The sequence below is a fragment of the Ascaphus truei genome, chromosome 23, assembly GCF_040206685.1.
Source record: "Ascaphus truei isolate aAscTru1 chromosome 23, aAscTru1.hap1, whole genome shotgun sequence".
Taxonomy (NCBI): domain Eukaryota; kingdom Metazoa; phylum Chordata; class Amphibia; order Anura; family Ascaphidae; genus Ascaphus; species Ascaphus truei.
Genome location: NC_134505.1, coordinates 4,129,969 through 4,152,732, shown reverse-complemented (window position 1 = coordinate 4,152,732; position 22,764 = coordinate 4,129,969). Strand labels below are relative to the sequence as shown.

Genomic DNA, 22,764 nt, shown 5'->3' with positions numbered 1-22,764 from the left:
TTCTGGTCCATTTTAACATGGGACCCCTTATAAAAACATATGCCTGCCGTATTAGCTTTTCCAGCCCAGCCTGGGTTAAAGGTAAGAGCTAGCAACCGTCTGTACAATTTACTAGTATCCTTATAAAGTGATAAAGCCAGCTACCGCTACCGGATTAAAACCATGTCTGAAGGCCTCAAACAAATATGCCACGTCATGGATTGGGAGAATCCAAAAAAAAAAAATCAATCAAAATGAACCTCGTTCCAAAATTTGTATCTTTTTTCGCACTCTTCCAATCTCAAAATCAAGAATTCCGGTATTCGTTTCCAAGAGCAAACCCCAACCGCATTTCCAGCCACCCCAAATAATGCGGAGTACAACGCACCTAACCTGAGGGGGTGGGAGGGGGAGCGGGGGGGGGGGTCTAGCCATCCGTCATATTACAAGGTCGCCCACGTGAGACAACTGGTACTTTGGCATCTAGCCATGGGTTCAAGGGTTTGCAGAGTCCCCTTCGCCTGGACTCACTGGTGGCTTCCCAAGTAGGACAGGCTTCCCATTTCCACCTCTAAACCAAGTAATCTGCTTTACTTAACACGGGAGGAAGCCACCCTTAAATTGAACCTCCCCATGTACCTTTGTTGGGTAACTCCATTCCGCCCAGGCCCGTACAAACACGATTTTAGGTGGTGGAGGGAGAACGGCTTGGCCACAGTTTGAAGGACATGGCTGGATGCTTGGGTAAGACTTCCAGGTGCTCGAGGAGGAACATGGGGAGCCCTGCTCCCTCTGAATACTTCCATCTCCAGCGTAGACAATGCTGTGCACTCCCTTCCCACTCAACACATTATGAATAGGCGTGTAAAAGAACTCCTCCATTGAGCACAGGTCCGATCTCAGTTTTTACCAGAACTTTCTAGCAACTTAGAAGATAAGTTTGCCAATATGAGACCAAATGGTAAACAGACACTGGTGAAACCCTGGGGGAGGGAGATCTGTTTCCAGATACTATGTGGGCAGATTTTTGTTTAATTGGAGAAATATTGGCGGAAGAGATCCCCCTCAACCCATGGATTGCTTTACTCAACAGGCCATCTGCGAAAATACCAAAGCCCTTTCAGAAACCAAATAACTCCTGTCCTCAGCCACCAGGATCTTAGGAACCTAGAGACAGCCTCCGCCCAAGCTTTCCCGAATCACAGGCTCTGGCACATAATAATGGAACGATTGATGGACTTCCCTCAACACCTTTCCTGAAATGGACAGAATCTGGGATACAAGGAGCACAGGGTCGTACGGACCCTTATTTATCCAAGACTGGGGGTCTCACGTACTCACTATCGGTTACAGCCCCCCCCCCAACGGTTTCATGTGTGCTTTCACCATCGTACTGCCCAGAACATGTCCAGTTCTGCACGGCAGGCGTGTTCCCCCTCCCCTTCCCTGTTCCTCCTTCCATGACCAACTTTTCTAATCTAACGGATATATATTTTTCACATTCACGTCTCCTCAATGTCCCATCTGCCTTTGCATTTCAAATGGAGAATAGACTTCTACAGTAGGTCACGTCCAGTGTGCATCCATTGTAACCCGATATCCCTGTCGCATACACTGTATATTAGATTGCCATACCCAGAGACAAGACACAATGAAGGACCCCCGAGAGGTTAGAAAGCTTGTAACATTTCTTGTTGGTCCAACAAAAAAGGCATCACCCCCTCTACTCCCTCTCAGCACCAACACGGCGACCCATCCTTCTATGCTTTCTAATCTGAAAGCATGAGATTTAGGCGTGTTCCCTCCCTTTCTTCTACATCCCCCTCCCAATTATGCTGTACATTTAATGTCAAAGCATAATTGGGTCAGCAATCACGGGGACTGAATTACATTCGAAGTACAAGACGACTTTTGGTAATTAAACAAAAAGATCCTGATAAATCCCTGCAGCCATTCAAATGTCAAACAATAGCCCCCACTGTTCCAAGACTATGCAACAAAAAAGGTCACACCCACAGAAAAAAAAACCACAGGACACTCCGGCACTGAAGGAGTCAGCCATATCCAGCGAAGGATTATAATGCAGAACCCAGAACAGCGACTGGCAGCCCAAGTGCACGGAGCGAAAAGCCTTTGACAGGCCATTCCTGCAGTGTGGTTATGAAACCGTAGGAGATGTCAGGGTAATTCTGATTAACCGCCTCCGATTCCCTCCGCGCGCGTCGCTGCACGTTACGAGTATCTCCTTAATGGGGACACCCCGTGCCATGTCCGACAAGGATTAAAAAAAGGACGTTGTCCTCTTGTAAACTAACAGGTTTTTACTGGAGCATCACCCTCAGACTCGGGCTCGTAACCCCGCACAATTACAGCCTCTCCACCTTAATCTTACCAAGCCCCTCAGACACCAATAGAACCTCCAGGCGACTGGACTAACATTTACCAGGTCCAGAGTTCAAAGCCCAAGTGATGCAAAAACTATTTTTTTTTTTTGGGTAACAAGATTACTGCAGCCCAGAATAGGGTTACCAGGTGTCCGGAATTGAACCGGACTGTCCTGTATTTGGACACTGTCCAGTCAACAAAAATTATTTCATACTGGACATGTGCACACCGGTATTACCTCTCTGGGCGTGTAGGTGTACACCGGTATTAACGTCTCTGGACAGTGACCTGACGGGCTTCGGGGGGGGGGGGGGGGGAATGGGCGCGGAATTGTGAGTGGCTGCTGCTGGGTAATGCAGCCAATCAGAATGAGGTGTCGAGTCTGGGGTCAAGGAGGGGAGGAAACAGCATGGTTGGTGTGCGTGTGTGGTGTGCGTGTGTGGTGTGCGTCTCATCTTTCACCATTGTGTCCAGACTTTTTGGAAAAGCCAACAGGCCACCCTAAGCCCGAATAGGCTTCAGGGGGTGGTTACTACAAGCTCCTGGCCACCTCTCCCTCTAGTTACTATAGCATCAGGTTATACAACCGTATAAACCTAAAAAAAAGGGTCCGCTCAGCTTGCAGTCTATACGCGGCCTCAAGTTTCAGCCTAGACTTGGCTGCACTAGCATTGCAACACATTGCCAGCTTCTCCAGGTGGGTGTGGGAACCTACCACAGCCTTAGGGGCAAAGCCATAAACGTGCCGATTACAGGGCAGTATCTGCAGGGCGACGTGGAAATCAGAGCGATTCTTCCAGGAGGGGTGCGCAACTTTTTTGCTTAAAAATGGGACACAGACGCCCGCTGAGCTCACTCTAAAGGGCAATAATACTTTACGAGAGACCACGAAACCCTCCAATAAACACGCCACATACAAGGTATGCCCTCCTATTATCCATAGCACGTTGTATATGTATCCAAATCTACAACGTCAAGATGAACTTTCAACACAAGGAAGCGATCGGCGAAGAGAGAAAGAAGACCACGGGTGCGACGGGTTCGTGGGTTATCGTATTTCCGCTAACCCCCCAACCGCGAGATCGGTCGGTTTTTGCACGACCCGGCCACGTTGAAGAGCCGGAAGAGACAAGATGAAGGCAGAGATACTCTCCGTCGTCAATGAACCAACTTTCAAATAAGATTAGTTTTTATGAGACAAGGGGGGAAAAAAGGGATGTTTGTTTGCTTATTCTTTGAATGCAGTCATCAATAACCTACCCAACAAAAACACATGACGGCCATTAGTTGATCTGCAAGTCCTTGTAACGAGACTCCTTGACATGAGCCTGTTTTTTGCTCAGGTTCTGGAAAAACGTCTAACTCTACATGAATGGGCTGGATTCTTCCTCCAAGACAGGGAAAAAAAAAAACAAAAGGCGGAATTGAGGACAGGGATCGCCACAGGGGGACATGGACTTCTCCCACAATTACTTCCACTACACCAAGCCCGCATCCCCGGGCCTCCGTGTGAAGCCACTGGAACGTTTGCTGATAAACAAAAACGTTAAAACAACAATTTTTCCCCCCCTTACCGTCCAGGGCACAAAACTACAATCCAACCCCTCCAGCCTACAAACTAGCAGCGTGTTTGGAACGACGTTCACCGGGAGACGCCACAGGAAGTCGTAGAGTTTGCACAATGAGCAAGGGCCTGATGAGGTTTTGTGAACAATGGATATGTAAAAGACAAAAAGCAGTGGATTTTACCCTTCTTTTTTTCGCTCAAGCATTAAAATGAGACACATGCCGACCTGCCAAACGCTGCCACTGGCACGCAGAGCAGATATTAGATTGTAAGCTCTTGGGGGCACGATAGATCGTCTCATGCTGGGTGCTCTTTCCAGCACTGTTCCTGTATATTAATAGTCAAATGCAGAGCAGGGGCGGCCAACTCCGTCCTCTAGGGCTACCGACAGGATAGCTATTTAGGGATATCCCTGCTTCAGCACAGGTGTTGAAGCAAGGACTGATTGAGCCACCTGTGCTGAATCAGGGATATCGGTAAAACCAGACCTGTTTGTGGCCCTTGAGGACTGGAGTCTGCAGCATGTTGTAGCCCACCGTTCTGGGTTCAGATCCGGAAAGCCGACTACGCGGCTTCATTGAACGCCACAAGGGGTAGCGCGCTCCCGGAGCAGACTGCCATTGCTGCTTCGGGGCGTGTGACACCCCCCTCCCCCCCCCCACGGCCGTGGATGACTACTTCCTCCAGAACACGAATGTCCGCCTGGGGGCCACACGCCGTTTTATTTCCCTCGCGGTTGCCGGCAAGCTAAAAGATGGTAGCCCCGGGGTCAAAGACCAGCCAAGCCGAGTGTCCGACAATTGGACAACTCATACGCAACGGGGGGAAAACCGCGCCGTGTTCCTGAATCTAGGTAACCATTTGCCAGCAAGACATTGCCGATGGGAGGCACCTACGCAGGAATACGGTCGTGTGGCGTCCATGATTTCAACGCCAGCAACCCATGTCTTCCCACCTACACCATAAGCAGAACTGTTTCACAGCTGGCTTACGGGGGGTGGGGGGGGTGCCATGAAAAAAGGAACCGGTTTAAAAATGTCCTTGCTTCCACCGGTTGAGGCCCTGTAACTCTGCCAGGTGTTGCCGGCCGGTTGCGGGTCGGACTTAACCGGTGGAAATTAAACAAGGCCGATAAACGCACCGACAGGCCGGAGTTATCTCCTTTCCAGGAAGGTTCGGGAAGTGGGAGCGATTCACCTCCCAACGACCCCCCACTGGAAGAAAAAAAAAAATCGAGGCGCTGATTGAAATAAAACCCAAGCCTTTCCTCTTATGCGGTCTCCAAATAGCACTTCCTTCCTCGGTTAAGGCTTTTAAACACTTACTCAAACTGGCCAGGCCTCCCCTTTTTAAAATCGGAGACTTCTCTGGTTAGTTGAGAAAATCCTCATTTGAGCGATGGAAAATACCGTCTCGTTCCTGGAACACGACCCTGCTGCCTCGGTAGAACAATTCTCCAAGCCGTTCATGGGAAGAAATAACCGGAGCCCCTTCTACCTTTGAAATTAATCGGCTAATTTGGACTCCGTATAACCCAGAGCTTAGCCACCTTTCTCGGATCAAGGAAACCCCATCTACAAACCTCGATTGCCCCCCTCCCCCCCCCCCCCCCCGCCCCGCGCGTGGCAGGAAAGATGAAAGGGAAACCGTGTATTTCACAAGTCCGCTGAACCGCTAATCACAGCCCCGTGAAACTGAAGGATAATACCCTGTGCGATTTCAAACGTCGCCTCTGGTATCAAACGGAAAAGGTCTTGCATTAAGGACGCGTGTGCAATTAGCGCTCCCCAGCCCGGTGGCACGGGTCAGCGCGCAGAGACTGCATTTGTGCGCCGAAGCCCTAGGGACTGGGATAAAAAAAAAACAGCAGAGCGGCCTTTGGAGCTTTTGTCCGCAGATAATGTAGAAAGCCAAAGGGAGAGAATTATAACAGGATGACTCACAGTGAACACAGAAAAAGCACTGTATCCTTCTGATAAGGCTTTGTGTGCGAGAAGGGGAGGAGGGGGTGAAGTCACTAGCGGGATTGCTTTGTGCGAGCTCAATCTCAGCTTCAGGGAATCAGTCTTACTTCTTCCTATATGGCTTTTTTAAAAGCCTACCCAGCAGGGTTAAAAACATCTGATGATGGCCACACCTGACTTTGACCAACTCCACTCCAAGGGCCACCAACGGAACAAGTATGAAGCTCCCAGCTCCAGCACAGGTGGCACAATCAGTGGCTGAGTCTTCGACTGCAGTCAAGGGCCACCAACAGCCAATGTATTGGGGAAATCCCTGCTTCAGCACAGGTGGCTCAGTCGATGACTGAGCCACCTGTGCTGGAGCAAGGACTGGTTGAACCACCTTGTGCTGAAGCTGGGGTCCTTCATGCTTGACCTGTTGGGGGCATGTGAGGACGGAAGCTGGCCACCACACAGTACTCCCCTTTCCGTGTTGAAGCTTTGCAACTCTATGCAAGTTGCTGGAGCACCTTGGGCTGACGATACGCGGAAGGGGCGCAACGATTTCTGGGTACGCAATATCCACCGGGTGCTACTTTTGCCTCGCAAAACGCTAGGGGTGCATCAACTTTGGGATTCCATGGACCTGCCCAGACCAAGTATGTCTCAGAAAAGACCAACGACGCTATATTTTATAAACTCGCACTAATGAGACCCAAAACCTGCAGACGGCCGTCTACGAGTAGGGTTACTCGCTCTACACTTCAACCCAGGACGTGCTGGGAAAAGCGGTGTAAAAATGGACGCGCAAAGAGCGACGGCCGTGCGAGTGCTGATTTGCAAGTCATTACCCAGAATCCCTGGCTGCAGAGGAAGCACCCGTATGCCAAGAGATAATGGGGAAGGGCAGCAGACCTGAACGCGCTCACAAGAGTGGGATAATTCGCTTTAGAAAGCCCGTTTCTTGGCGACACATTGCACCGAGGACAATTTTTCGTTGACCCGACAAAATCCACTCGGCGCGCAACATTGCATTGCTGGAAATTGTACGCAGGCGGCAGTTACGAGCGCTCTCTAATCTGCCCCCGTCGCACGTATCGGGTGGGCTCAGCTGGGGCGGCTTGTCAACACGAGAGACTGGAAAATGCCCCGTCTCGTATCGGTCTTCTGCAAAGGTCGTCGCCAGAGGTCACCAAAGCCCATTCTTCCAGCCCACTGAACAGCAATGACTTCTCCTCCTCCTCCGGTCCGCTGCTGGGGGAGGCAGCAGCTGCGGTGTTACAGCTGTTTTGGGAACCCACCAAGACCCGCGACAAAACCGTGCCCATGCTGTGTAAAGACTATGGTTATGCACCCGATCTGCGCAGGGACGCGCAGGCAGCGAATGGGGGTGTGTGTCACCCTCTATCCCATAAACTCCAGGAAGGCCTACACAGGGTCATAGACAAATATTACTGGGTAACCAACATTTCGATTGGGGGGGGGGGGAGGGGGGTAAGGGTCCACCGAGTTCAACCTTTGACCAAATTCTAATTAAATTGATTTATTTCAAATTTTGCAATTAGGTCTCGGGAATAAAAAAAAAATTGCTCCCCCCACGACGGGAGAACGATTGACCTGTCAGGGTAAACCCCCCGCCTTAATTTTCTATTCGGCATATTGCTGTACGCATGCGCGCTCTGAAACGGACGCGTGCGTATTTAAGAAAAATATTGCGCAGGTGCCGTTTTTAGAACACCGAGCAAGCGCTGTGTAAGCGTTTTAAAAACTTTTTAAACATACGATATCCACCGATTACTACACTCAAGACCCAAATATCTGGTGCGGGAGAAATGAGTGTGCACTCGCACGCTTAGAATGAATGCAACGTTTCGGACGGGCATACTCGTTCTCCGCTGCGCGCACCCAAGGCATCAATTCTGCATCAATTCTACGTGGGCACGGGCGCGTTGAGGAAGGGGTGTGCTGTGTGGCGTTACATGCCTGAGTGATAACACTATGACAACCCCAATATATAGTGTGTTAAGCGGTGCGCGTGATGGCTACAGCGTGACACAAAAAAATAAATTTAAAAAAATCAACAAAATATTGAGTTAGTGTTGAGAAGTCGGTGTCACACACACACACACACAGTGACACACACACAGTGTCACACACACACACAGTGTCACACACACACACACACACAGTGTCACACACACACACACACACAGTGTCACACACACACAGTGTCACACACACACAGTGTCACACACACACAGTGTCGCACGCACACAGTGTCACGCGCACGCACACAGTGTCACGCGCACGCACACAGTGTCACGCGCACGCACACAGTGTCACGCGCACGCACACAGTGTCACGCGCACGCACACAGTGTCACGCACGCACACAGTGTCACGCACGCACACAGTGTCACGCACACAGTGTCACGCACACAGTGTCACGCACACAGTGTCACGCACACAGTGTCACACACACAGTGTCACACACACAGTGTCACACACACAGTGTCACACACAGTGTCACACACCCACACACAGTGTCACACACCCACACACAGTGTCACACACCCACACACAGTGTCACACACCCACACACAGTGTCACACACAACAAGACTTTCAAAAGCCCAACACTGCGAAACCTCTCTCCCCAAAGCTACGTGGTGAGAAGCACGCATCTGAATTTGGATAATGGCTTTTAAATCCCAGGAAGAATTATAGGCTTTGATCTGAAAAGGGGACAACTTAATTGGCCCGAGCGGCACTCAGGCCCGAGATGAAGAGGCGCTGCCAGACCTTTCAACCAGTCGCAGAGACATTAGCCTACGGGAAAGTGCCTCCCGCCAAGCACGGGAACCTTCCACGCTGCCCACGCAGTGTCTCACCGGAGACGTCGGGGGGTGTCCGGCACGCAGCAGAAGGCCCAACGGGTCCAACTGCCCGGGTGTTACGGGTAACACAGCCACGCTTGCCACAGTAACACTGCCCCTACTATTAGCCCTTAATGGGTCAACACAAGAGGCAAACGTTCTTTGGCGACATTGGGTACAGCCAAATTTGTATCACTCGGTTGGCATTTGAAAGCAGCAAAAAATGGCCCCCAAGGGGCCCATAAACTCATGTTCGTATGTTGCCACAGGAGCTTGTCCCGCTCTTTAGGGGGGGAAAAAAACCCCAAAGTTAAAAAAAATATCCTAATCTCTAGGGTCTGGGGTTAACGTTACACTGGGGACAGCGCCATTTTAAACGCCCGGACACTTAATATGTCGAACATCGCTCCTGAACAAAAGTGTGTGTGTGTGGTGTGTGGTGTGTGTGTGTGGTGTGTGTGTGGTGTGTGTGTGTGTGTGGTGTGTGTGGTGTGTGTGTGTGTGGTGTGTGTGTGGTGTGTGTGTGTGTGGTGTGTGTTTGTGGTGTGTGTGTTTGTGGTGTGTGTGTGTGTGGTGTGTGTGTGTGTGGTGTGTGTGTGTGGTGTGTGTGTGTGTGTGGTGTGTGTGTGTGTGGTGTGTGTGTGTGTGGTGTGTGTGTGTGTGGTGTGTGTGTGTGTGGTGTGTGTGTGTGTGTGGTGTGTGTGTGTGGTGTGTGTGTGTGTGGTGTGTGTGGTGTGTGTGTGTGTGTGGTGTGTGTGTGTGGTGTGTGTGTGTGGTGTGTGTGTGTGGTGTGTGTGTGTTCTCACACACCGGCCTGTCCCACCTCCTTCTGTAAAACTCTAGCCAGGTCGTCTTTCGTCTAATGTGCCGTCAATTCGATGGCAAGCTCTTGCGAGGCAGAAAGAGGGCACGCAACTTAATCCACGGGTCCTCAAGAAGTCCCCCAACAGGACAGGTTTTTAGGATATCCCTGCTTCAGCACAGGTGGCACAATCAGAGGCCGAGCCTCCGATTGAGCCACCTGTGCTGAAGCTGGGATCTCCTGACCTGTTGGGGTCTTGAGGACTAGAGCAGTAGTGTGTAAACGGAGGGGGTCTCGGGCAGGGGGGGTCCCGGGCAGGGGGGGGCGCAGCTAGAGTCCCTGACTCTATCCGTCGGCTCGCAGAAGGGCCCGCAACACAGTAAAATCGCAAGCAACTCTATCACAAGTCATAGAACATTCGTGGCCATCATCACAGCAGCCAAGGCACTCTGGCAGTTAGGTCACCCCTGAGAACGCCCCACAGCCTGCATCCTCCCCTTCCCTGCTCTCGCTTCAGACTTCGCAGTCAGTAGATGTGTTTGGGGGTGGCCGTACGTGCCAGCACAGGCCCCCGAAAAAATGTGATCTCACTGGTTAGACATGTTTTTTTTGGGAGGCAGGTTAATCTATGGGAAACTGCACATTCAGCAGGACGCCAAGTTTACCCCTTGGGGTGAAACCCACGCCCCGGCATCCCATTAACTCACCTGCCGGGGAAGCTTCCCAAGGAAGGGGAGCGAGACGCAAAAAAAAAAAAAAAAGGGCGCTTAAAACTAACCCAAGTCGGTTCTAGGTACGAAGTCGATTTCGAAGGACTCCCCGACACCCAAAAAAAAGCCGCCGTCTGCAGGAATTGCCCGTTTTAAGACAATACCAAATGTCAGCATAATTAGGTTTCACGTAACGCTTTCGCTGCCGTGAGTCAGAACCCACGCCCCTTACAACATCCTAATTAAAAGCCCTACATTTATATAACAAGCAGCCCTCAAACACGGGGGGAACATCGCAGGAATGGCTGCTGCCCACCTACGGTGCAATCGCTGCTCAATTTCTCACGTCAGTCTCTAGCGCAGGGGCCCTTTCAAACGCGCAGGGGCCCTTGCAAACGCACAGGGGCCCTTGCAAACGCACAGGGGCCCTTGCAAACGCACAGGGGCCCTTGCAAACGCACAGGGGCCCTTGCAAACGCACAGGGGCCCTTGCAAACGCACAGGGGCCCTTGCAAACGCACAGGGGCCCTTGCAAACGCACAGGGGCCCTTGCAAACGCACAGGGGCCCTTGCAAACGCACAGGGGCCCTTGCAAACGCACAGGGGCCCTTGCAAACGCACAGGGGCCCTTGCAAACGCACAGGGGCCCTTGCAAACGCACAGGGGCCCTTGCAAACGCACAGGGGCCCTTGCAAACGCGCAGGGGCCCTTGCAAACGCGCAGGGGCCCTTGCAAACGCGCAGGGGCCCTTGCAAACGCACAGGGGCCCTTGCAAACGCGCAGGGGCCCTTGCAAACGCGCAGGGGCCCTTGCAAACGCGCAGGGGCCCTTGCAAACGCGCAGGGGCCCTTTCAAACGCGCAGGGGCCCTTTCAAACGCGCAGGGGCGGCCAACTCCAGTCCTCACGGGCCACCAACAGGTCAGGTATAAGGGACATCCCTGCTCCAGCACAAGTGGCACAATCAGTGGCTCAGTCAAAGACGGAGCCACTGATTGAGCCACCTGTGTTGAAGCAAGGACTGATTGAGCCACCTGCGCTGAAGCAGGGACACCCTTAAAACCGGACCTTGACTGGCGTCGCCCACCCCTTGCCAAGCTGTGTCACTAAAACCCCCCCGAGATGCCACCCCAATCATTCTACTAAAAACGTGGCCATCTGACACGGTAGTAACGTTACACCATACAATAGTGCGTCAAATAAATATGCCCAAGTTACACAACACTGTTGTGTCAAAGTACGAGAGGCAGGCAGGAGTGTGTGTCCGCATCAGGACGGATCCTTTGACAATTAACTTGTGATTTTTTTTTATTTTACTATCTCCATTCTCTACATTTTCTTACAGTGTATTGTGTTATTTGGGGGGGATTTTCCTCGGTACATATATATTAGTATACTTAATCTGTGCCTTGTATATAGGGGTGTCGCTGCATGATGTAAGGGTTGTGCCTAGAGAAACAGGAAGTAGTATTTTTAGACCAAGGGTAATTGATGTAGGTTTTTCCTTAATATACGTATGCTTTGATGTAATAACCAGTAGTCGACAAATCACCAAAAAAATCTACTCACCACCTAGTACCACACGTGTGCTGCTTGGGCCAATAGGAGCTCGCCACGATGTTAAATCCACTCGCCCGGGGCGTGCAAATGTATAGGTTTGTCGAACACTGGTAATAACCATGGGGTTATTGCGCCATGAGCTATGGCTAGTGGTCCATCCATGGATGGGTAGATGCCTACATAGCATCCCAAATCTAGATTGTTCTTTACACAAACACTTTATATTCCTGATCTTCCCAGGAGCGAAACAAACTTAGAACAACTATCGCAAAGGTTTCACATTTTAAGGTTAAAAAAGGGGCTATTTTTACCTGCTGTTATACACCCCGTTTTTGGTTTCGATGTATTCTGCTGCCGCAATTCGCTGGGTAAAATAAAACGGCAAACGCAAGTTAATTATTTCATCTTTACAAATGTCCACCTGTGTGAACAACGCAGGGGACAAAACTTGTGGGGTTGCCAGGTGTCCGGTAAAAAAAAAATGAGAGGTAATACTGGACGTGTATGTGGCCGGAATAACCTCACCGGACATAGTGACCAGGCCGGCTCGGAAGGGGGGGCACGGGATTTCCCCCCCAGCAGGGCAGCTTCCCGAAGGAGGTGTCAGGAGCCCGAGGGTGTGGCCAAGGAGAGGAGGAAACAGCACGGAGAAGTGTGCGTCACCCAGTATTTTGGAGAAGCAAACACGCCTGCAAGAGACTTGTTTTCTAGGCTTTGGTTGGGCGGCTGGCCGGATTCTCTTGCAAATAATGCGCTGTTGTCAACACCCCACAATGGTCTGTATCCTGCAGCCCAATGGGAGAACTGGAGCGCCCGTGCGGGATTGAAAAATCACTGTTGACACTCAAGGGTGAAACAAAAAAAGAGGAGGACCAGTCCCCCCCCCCCCCCTGCAGAATGCTTGGAATGTGAAAAATACAATCTGACATGTTGGCTCATGGGGGGGGGGGGAGAGGGAGAGCGGAGGGGAAGGGGGGGGAGAGGCGTGAGGGTATCTCACCAGATTACAAGAAAACAAGCCATCCAAGGGGCAGATGGAATAAAACCCAGATAGCAAAGGGTGAAGCCCTTCCATATACAGGGGGTGGGACAGAAAGCCCGTTACCGGCCCAGGCAATAACATCGTTAACATGATAGGTTTGTGCCGTATTAGATACTAGTCGGGGGGGGGGGGGGCTGCTACTTTTGTAGCCATTAACCGCCAGCGCGGTGAGCGGACGGCTCAAAAAGAGCGAGTGTGCGACACGGCTGAGGAAGGGATGTTAGGGATCCCTGTGCCTCGGGCGCCAAAAACAGAGTGTAAGCTCTGCGGGGCAGGGACCTGCGCCTGCAAAATGGCTCTGTAAAGCGCTACGTAAAACTAGCAGCGCTATACAAGAACAAGCCGTTATTATCCCGAAAAACCTCACGTCTACTGTAACACGCTTCCCTCGTTCTCGTAGCTGAAGAACAGGGGGGGGGGCCTCTGATAGCGCCACCTGTGCTGAAGCAAAGGACTGATGGAGCCACTTGCGCTGAAGCAGGGATATCCTCAAAACCTGACCTGTTGGAAGGGGCTTGGGGGACTGCAGTCGAGCTCCCCTGTTGTAGAACAGACTTTATTCTAAGGGCTGCGGCCAGGGTGAATGAGCGCGCTGGCGCTCGGCACGCTTTTTGCTCCGGCGACTTCTGCCCTGTTGGTTGCGCGCGCGGAGGGGCGTCGGGGGGGGGGGGGGGGGAGGGGCGTCGCCGTGATGCATCAGCGAGCTGCAAAATCAAATGACTGTCTCTGCGAGCAGCAAGCTCACGGGCACGCGACAAGCGCAGTCAGAACGATCAATCTGATCGCGCCAAGCACGAGCGCGCACGCTTCACCCTGGCCGCAGCCTAACACTGGCACCCCCCTCCAGTGTCCCATTCACACCCCCCTTTCATTATTTGTGTTACCCTGACCACCAGCACGTCAGTAACCCCTCTTACTCTTTACATTGCCAGAGCTTCCGGCGCGCCAAAGCGCAGGGCGTTCTGATCCGGGGCGGCCGTGGGAGTCGCCATTAACGCTCAAAACCGCGCGGCTTTGCCCCTTGCCCCGCCTCCCCCCGCCCCAGGTAAGGAACGGCATCTCGTTCCCGTCCCCGCCAGAGATCTTCAAACGACGACTGAAATAGGCATACTGCGTTCCACAAGGGTCGGCGGTTTTACCAACGCGTGACATACACCGCATGCCTGGAAGGGTTAAAAAAAAAAATGGCGAAAGGATCACCCAATATTACTAAAAATCGCTCCTTGTCCTCAATCTCATTCGGTAAAAAAAGGTGTTAAACAGGGAAGCGCTCTTGAAAAATAAAATAGTGACATGTTAGTTGGTATAATCCAGGTGTTCTCAACGCCAGTCCTGGAGACGCCCACCCCCCAACAGGTCCGGTATTCAGGATATCCCCCCCCGCTTCCGCACCGGTGGCTCAATCAGTCCCTGCTTCAGCGCAGGTGGCTCAATCAGTGCTGAAGCTGGGAAAATCCTGCAAACCTGACCTGTTGGAAGCTCTTGGACTGGAATTGAGAACCCCTTGGGTTAAACGGTTCTGGTTGACACCTCTTGGTCCAATTACAAGATCTTTTTTGGGGGGGGGGGGGGGCGGGGAGGGTGCATAAAACTGACTATTTTAAATATTGTCATTTTGTGGGGGGTGGGGAAGGGTAGGCCGGTCGCTCGAAATCCGTTCTCCGGAAGAAAAGCGAAAAGCAAAAAGCATTCCCCCCCCCCTCCACCCCAAGATCGAAGTTGTCACATTAAAAATGGGATGTGCTCTTTTCAACAGGACGTGTCCGGAGACGTTGACCCGCCCCGAGTACGGAGGAACACCAGCGACGTGCTAATGGGTTCACTTAATGGCTTGTTCGCTTCTTTAAGCGTTGCTGCCTTTAAATGCAGTTTCACACGCACAGTGCAATCAGCGCCGCCCTAACCCCCTGACCTCCACCGACCGCGCTTCCAAGGAGAGAGAGACTTATCCCAACGCAAATTACCTGCGAGGATTACATTAAAACATGCACGCCAATTACGGGTATCGCTGGTCTCGTCACACCCTGGCTTTCCCAGCATGCAACTGGAAAAAGAGGCCAGGATCGGCCAAAGGCGTACGCCTCCGTTCTGAACCCGCAAAACGTGCTCGTCTCCGGCAGACCGTTTGCCAAAAAAACAAGTGGCTGCGTTTGGCCAGGCCTCCACCTTAACCCTGTCCGCTGCCGGCAAGGTATGTCGCACACTGCAGGCGCGGACAGGCTTGGAAGGGAATTTGGCAGCCGAGCTTTAAAAATCAGAGAAGGGAGCCAGATAACCCCCCTCCCGGGGTGTTCAGTTCCAGCTCCACCAGCCCTTGTAAGCTTGTGTACAAAAGTGTATCGGTGGGGCAGTTTTGCAGAATATCCCTGCTTCGGCACAGGCAGCTTAATCGGTGGCTCAGTCTCCACCTGTGCTGAAGCAGGGATATCCAGACCTGCTGTGTGTGTATGGGGGGGGGGGGAGGGGGGGAGGGGGAGCCGAGGTGGGAAGTTGCCGACACCCCCCCCCCCCCCACCATGCGATACAAAAGCCAGTGGGGGGGGTTCAGCGCAATGACAATCAGGTTTTCAGATGCAGCGGATTGGGCCAGGAAAGAATTTCCACTTGTTTGAGAGTCAAAAACAATGGAGGGAGATTTCCCACTGGCAGGACGGGCCTGGCCAAGCCAAAAATAGCCGTGCCGCGTCTGCTGCCAAAAACCGAGGAGGTTAGGGGGAGGGGGGGGGTCCACGGAGAGGACGAATGAGAAGTTAAAACAATGGCCCTACATCACAGCTTCACACTAACCCTTTTTTTTTTTTTTAACCCAGACACTGCTTTTAACCCCAAACCGTTTCTCACAATAAAAAGCGTGACGGAAGAGTAGCATTTCTGGAGGCTCCTAATTAAATGGTCCCTCTACGAATGCGCGCTGTTATGTTTGAAGATACCCAGGACCTGCCATGCTTAAGTAGTAGCCAATTAATTTGCCGATGCTGGATTCGCATACAGGGAACAGGGAGGAAGACACATTGTTTATTCCAATAGTTACACAGCTCCGCTCCGTGTTCATGTCCCACCTATCCAGCCACTGTTTCCCTCTTTGGAGTCTCCTCTGTCCCCCTCTGGTCTTTGGCCCTCTGGTCTTTGGCCCTCTGGTCTTTGGCCCTCTGGTCTTTGGCCCTCTGGTCTCCTAACTCTACACTTCTCTTGGTGAACCAAAACAAACCTTTTGGCTTTCAGTATCATCTATATACCAAACGATACATCTCCTATTATGCCTTCTCCCCCCTCTCCCACTCCTCCTGGATGTCCCACCGTTATCTGAAGCTTAACATGACCAAAACAGAACGAACACTCTTTCGCCGCCACACCCAAACTCTTCCCTCACTGTCAATAATACCACAATCTCATCAAACACCCCAAGCCTGCCGTCTAGGGATCATCTGCGACTCTGCCCTCTCCGTTCCCTCACCAAGTATTGCAGGCTCTACCTCCAAAATAGCTCCAGGATACGCCCTTTCCTCACATGACAACTACAATCCCAAATCAGTCCCTCATCCTGTCCCGCCTTGACTACTGCAACTTTCTAGCTGGAATTCCCTTTGTCCACCTGCCTCAACCCCAAGCCATCCAAAACGCTGCTGTCAGACTCATCTACCTCCCCCCTCACCATACAAATCCCTGCACTGGCTTCCCATATCTTTCAGAAACCAAATGGAAAGACCCTAGTAATGAGTTACAAAGCTTTCAACGACACTGCCCCCCCTCCCCCTTACATCTCGGCCCTCATCCCCAAATATATCCCTAAACAGCCCTTTCGTACAGCCCACGACATCCGCCTTATTACCTCCTCGCACTCCCGCCTGCAAAGACTTCTCACGTGCTGCCCCCTTCTCTGAAATACCCGTCCGCGCACCGCCAGACTCTTCCCCCCGGCACCGCGCGCACCGCCAGACTCTTCCCCCCGGCACTGCGCGCACCGCCAGACTCTTCCCCCCAGCACCGCGCGCACCGCCAGACTCTTCCCCCCAGCACCGCGCGCACCGCCAGGACTCTTCCCCCCAGCACCGCGCGCACCGCCAGACTCTTCCCCCCAGCACCGCGCGCACCGCCAGACTCTTCCCCCCAGCACCGCGCGCACCGCCAGACTCTTCCCCCCCCCCAGCACCGCGCGCACCGCCAGACTCTTCCCCCCAGCACCGCCAGACTCTTCCCCCCAGCACCGCGCGCAACCGCCAGACTCTTCCCCCCGGCACCACGCGCACCGCCAGACTCTTCCCCCCGGCACCGCGCGCACCGCCAGACTCTTCCCCCCAGCACCGCGCGCACCGCCAGACTCTTCCCCCCAGCACCGTGCGCACCGCCAGACTCTTCCCCCCAGCACCGCGCGCACCGCCAGACTCTTCCCCCCAGCACCGCGCGCACCGCCAGACTCTTCCCCCCAGCACCGCCAGACTCTTCCCCCCAGCACCGCGCGCACCGCCAGACTCTTCCCCCCCCAGCACCGCGCGCACCGCCAGACCTCTTTCCCCCAGCACCGCGCGCACCGCCAGACTCTTCCCCCCAGCACCGCGCGCACCGCCAGACTCTTCCCCCCCAGCACCGCACGCACCGCCAGACTCCTCCACCCAGCACCGCGCGCACCGCCAGACTCTTCCCCCCAGCACCGCAGACTCTTCCCCCCCAGCACCGCCAGACTCTTCCCCCCCAGCACCGCGCGCACCGCCAGACTCCTCCCCCCAGCACCGCACGCACTGCCAGACTCTTCCCCCCCAGCACCGCGCGCATGCCAGACTCCTCCCCGCAGCACCGCGCGCAACCGCCAGACTCTTCCCCCCCAGCACCGCGCGCACCGCCAGACTCTTCCCCCCCCAGCACCGCGCGCACCGCCAAACTCTTCCCCCCCAGCACCGCGCGCACCGCCAGACTCTTCCCCCCAGCACCGCGCGCACCGCCAGACTCTTCCCCCCAGCACCGCGCGCACCGCCAGACTCTTCCCCCCAGCACCGCCAGACTCTTCCCCCCCAGCACCGCGCGCACCGCCAGACTCTTCCCCCCAGCACCGCGCGCACCGCCAGATTCTTCCCCCCAGCACCGCGCGCACACCAGACTCTTCCGCCCAGCACCGCGCGCACAGACAAGCTCTTACCGCACACCGCCAGACTCTTCCCCCCAGCACCACGCGCACCGCCAGACTCTTCCCCCCAGCACCGCGCGCACGCCAGACTCTTCCGCCCAGCACCGCGCGCACAGACAAGCTCTTCCCCCAGCACCGCCAGACTCTTCCCCCCCAGCACCGCCAGACTCTTCCCCCCCAGCACCGCCAGACTCTTCCCCCCCAGCACCGCCAGACTCTTCCCCCCCAGCACCGCCAGACTCTTCCCCCCGAGCACCGAGCGCACCGCCAGACTCTTCCCCCCAGCACCGCGCGCACCGCCAGACGCACCGCCAGACTCTTCCCCCCAGCACCGCGCGCACCGCCAGACTCTTCCCCCCCAGCACCGCCAGACTCTTCCCCCGAGCACCGAGCGCACCGCCAGACTCTTCCCCCCAGCACCGCGCGCACCGCCAGACTCTTCCCCCCAGCACCGCGCGCACCGCCAGACTCTTCCCCCCCAGCACCGCGCGCACCGCCAGACTCTTTCCCCCAGCACCGCGCGCACCGCCAGACTCTTCCCCCCAGCACCGCGCGCACCGCCAGACTCTTCCCCCCCAGCACCGCACGCACCGCCAGACTCCTCCACCCAGCACCGCGCGCACCGCCAGACTCTTCCCCCCAGCACCGCCAGACTCTTCCCCCCAGCACCGCCAGACTCTTCCCCCCCAGCACCGCGCGCACCGCCAGACTCCTCCCCCCAGCACCGCACGCACTGCCAGACTCTTCCCCCCCAGCACCGCGCGCATGCCAGACTCCTCCCCGCAGCACCGCGCGCACCGCCAGACTCTTCCCCCCCAGCACCGCGCGCACCGCCAGACTCTTCCCCCCCCAGCACCGCGCGCACCGCCAAACTCTTCCCCCCCAGCACCGCGCGCACCGCCAGACTCTTCCCCCCAGCACCGCGCGCACCGCCAGACTCTTCCCCCCAGCACCGCGCGCACCGCCAGACTCTTCCCCCCAGCAACCGCCAGACTCTTCCCCCCCAGCACCGCGCGCACCGCCAGACTCTTCCCCCCAGCACCGCGCGCACCGCCAGATTCTTCCCCCCAGCACCGCGCGCACACCAGACTCTTCCGCCCAGCACCGCGCGCACAGACAAGCTCTTACCGCACACCGCCAGACTCTTCCCCCCAGCACCACGCGCACCGCCAGACTCTTCCCCCCAGCACCGCGCGCACGCCAGACTCTTCCGCCCAGCACCGCGCGCACAGACAAGCTCTTCCCCCAGCACCGCCAGACTCTTCCCCCCCAGCACCGCCAGACTCTTCCCCCCCAGCACCGCCAGACTCTTCCCCCCCAGCACCGCCAGACTCTTCCCCCCCAGCACCGCCAGACTCTTCCCCCGAGCACCGAGCGCACCGCCAGACTCTTCCCCCCAGCACCGCGCGCACCGCCAGACTCTTCCCCCCCAGCTTTAAGACATTTAAATTAAAAAAAACACAATTTAAATTAAAAAACCTGAACACTCACCTTTCCAAACTTGACGCCAACACCCCCCAAACCTAAGTGGGATGAGCTGTGCGACTGGACCCCTACCCCGAGGTATAACCCGTCCCACCACTTGCCCTTTTGTTCCTCCATCGCCCCCCCCTTCCCTCCAGACTAACCTCTCAGGTGCAGGGACCTCATTACCGCCTGCGCATCCTTTTCGGTCATTGCGTTAAAAGGACACACACACACACACACGTTGTACTGCACTGCGGAACATGTCGGCGCTTCACAAATAAAAAAACCATAATATCCAGATAGTGCGGTCGAAGTTAAAGGAACCCCCAACCTCCTAAACACCTCCAGGATTAGAGTTTATGATCCCCTATAATCTTTAGGGTGCAGTTCGTTAATGGACGCCACACAACACGGGTAACCTCACAGCCGTACACCGTTTACAAGTTAAGCCTTAAAGACAAAAGCTGCAAACCCCCCCCCCTACTTTTTGTTTTACAGGATGGGAACAATTGGATCCCCTGGCACCGATTCGAGCTATTTTTATGGGGAACCTCCAGGTTATTAAGATATTTACATGTATGGTTACCCTAGTTTTAAGTCTCCATCCAGAGGAGACAAAAATGGCTGCCAAACCTCCGGCCAATTGGAAGCCTCAACACCCGTTGTAACCAAGAAGTCCTATCGGTGACGTCACCGGTCAAGTGTCTTGAGAACCAAGGGGCTTCCAGACCACAAATAACCCGAGATTTATAAGGAACCTCAGCATTCACCGTTAAGAAAAGACAAAGAGAGGGGACAGGAGGCCTCAAATCGTTTGATTAAGGAAAGCATCTTTTAGAAGAACGAGGAACGCCAGGACGAGGAGGTGACAATGGAAGTTGGCGGTAGACGGAGGAAGTCTTCAACAAAAACAGGAAGCCACCTTCTAGCAGGAGCGCTGGGAACACCGAAGCATTTAGGAAGGCTTGCGTCAGGCGCATGAAAGTGTGGCGAACAGAAGAAAGGCAACGTTTTGTCACAACCGGGCAGACCAAAAACGCCCCTCGTCTTCCATTAAACTTAGGTGTTTAAAAAGGAGAAGTTTACCTGCATTAAAATGCTATGAATCCAAGACACACACGGACTGAGGACCCGACGTAAAACCCCCGGCATCAACACCAAAGCCTTTTTTTAAAAAAAACAACTTTAAGGGGAAATATTTACCGTCTGCTCCTTACCAGGTAATGCCTTCCCGAGACTACACCATTCGCACCTTGGCCAAACCCTCCCCAAGCCGGCAACGCCCAGCTTCCTACCGCGCAGTTATATCGTGGCTGACAGCGTCCGTGCCGCGCCCCAAGAAGGGGGAGGGGGGGGGGGGGCCCAGCCCAAAATGTCTGATCACACCTTTGTAGTCGGAAGTGTTCCCATGACTAAGTCAGGGAGGTTTCTGCCATTGGAGACGGCCTGCGTTTCGGGCCGGGACGCGTTGCAAACTCTCGCTGGCGGCAGACTAGATAAATAAATAGATAAAAGGCGTAGTGCCACTTAGTCAACACTAATAAAATGACAAATTGCCTCGACTTTTTAGGGTCACGTGCTGCATTGCCAAACCCTCTCCCACCTATTTTTCCCACGTCAGGGCAGTCCTAATCCGGGCTGTTTCCCAATTGCGACCTGTCAAGCAAACAGCTTCATAAACGCAGGCTTAATGAGGGCAATTTCTTAAACGCTTCGGCATCTCATCCTCGTTTTACGCATGAGCGGGCAATTAACGCCCGCTTGGCGCACTGTGGGGGCTTTTTACAGCTCGACACAGAGACAAAAATCACAAAATGACAAGACTCGAGACGCTGATTAAAGTGCCATCAAGATCCGACGTGAAGTGTCGTACCCGCCACCGATTCATAGTGTGGCATGTTTATTTACTGGCAGGTGGGAGAGCAGGCGTAGGGGGCTGGCAATAGGGACACTTGGGCAATTAAGGGGTTACACAAATGATGCGTCACCCCAGGAAGAATCTTCCTCCCTGACCACAATGTCAGTGACCTATCCCAGTGAAAAGTCACACCAGCGCATGAAAATTCCTGACACACACACACACACACACACACACACACACACACTTTTATCGGTACCCTTTGAAACTGCTCTTAAGTTCCGGATCTCTGTGCCCTGTTCTGTCCCCGAGATACTGAGCCCTGAAAAGCACGGGGGGGGGGGCAACCTGTGGACAGGAAGGAGGAGTCCACACCTTCACATTTAGGATTCTTGGATTCGAGGGCCACCAACAGGTCAGGTATTAAAGGATATCCCTGCTTCAGCACAGCTGGCTCAGTCAATGTGCTGAAGCAGGGATATCCCAATAACCTGGCCCCCACCCCAGACCAGACCTTAAAACTTTTAACTACAAAAGAACCATACCACAGAAAATCTCAAACCCAATGGCATCCGGCACATCACGTGCTTAAAAAGCGACAACAGTAGCGTTTTAGCCACACAAACAACCATTGTCCTACACAATCAGCCAACAGTAGCTTGTTACTTTAGAGAATATTCTCAGCGACAACAATGCAGAGCAGTGCCGTGTATGTGGGCGGGGGCCCATGTCTGCTAAGCACCCCGGTCCAAAGTCCAGGCGGCAGGGAGGTGAGATTAGGTTTGTGTACACACTGTGCAAAGGGAATACCCAGAATATATACGTGATATTTATTCAGCCAGGACTCGTCATACAACCAAGGAAAGCAAAGCAGAACATTACACACACTAACCCCACCGCTGGATCCATTCTTCATAGATCATAACACACACACGATCCAGTCTTTATAGATCAAAACACACACACACACACAATCCAGTCTTTATAGATCAAAACACACACACACACACACCAGTCTTTATAGATCATAACACACACACACACACACACACACACAAACGATCCAGTCTTTATAGATCAAAACACACACACACACACACACACACACCAGTCTTGATAGATCATAACACACACACCAGTCTTTAATGATCATAACACACACACACACACACACACACACGTCTTTATAGATCATAACACACACACACACCAGTCTTGATAGATCATAACACACACACACCAGTCTTTATAGATCATAACACACACACACACACACACACCAGTCTTTATCAATCAACACACACAAGTCTATAGATCAACACACACACACACACACACAATCCAGCCTATAGATCATAACACTAAATGTTATTTTTTTATTATGTTGCTACTTCTAAAGTTAATAAAATGAGCAACAAAATATCAAGACACACACGTATTGTGTAAATATGCAATGTGTA

The 22,764-nt window shown here is 53.7% G+C and overlaps 1 protein-coding gene across 5 annotated transcripts in view; it reads right to left on the bottom strand.

Moving 5' to 3' along the window:
* The window catches only part of JUP (junction plakoglobin), a 58,327-nt gene that overhangs the window by 33,715 nt on the left and 1,848 nt on the right, over window positions 1–22,764 (bottom strand). The window contains exon 1 of one of the 5 annotated variants that reach the window (XM_075580307.1): window positions 20,664–20,799. The exons of 1 other annotated variant lie outside the window; for it this stretch is intronic. Coding sequence is in view for 1 of the 4 variants with exons in the window: in XM_075580305.1 (XP_075436420.1) it covers window positions 12,130–12,350 (221 nt within the window). In the remaining 3 variants the exon portion in view is untranslated. Of the gene's footprint in view, window positions 1–12,129; window positions 12,366–20,532; window positions 20,557–20,649; window positions 20,800–22,764 lie in introns of those variants that run through there. 3 more of the 5 variants (XM_075580309.1, XM_075580308.1, XM_075580305.1) reach the window with 3 other exon arrangements.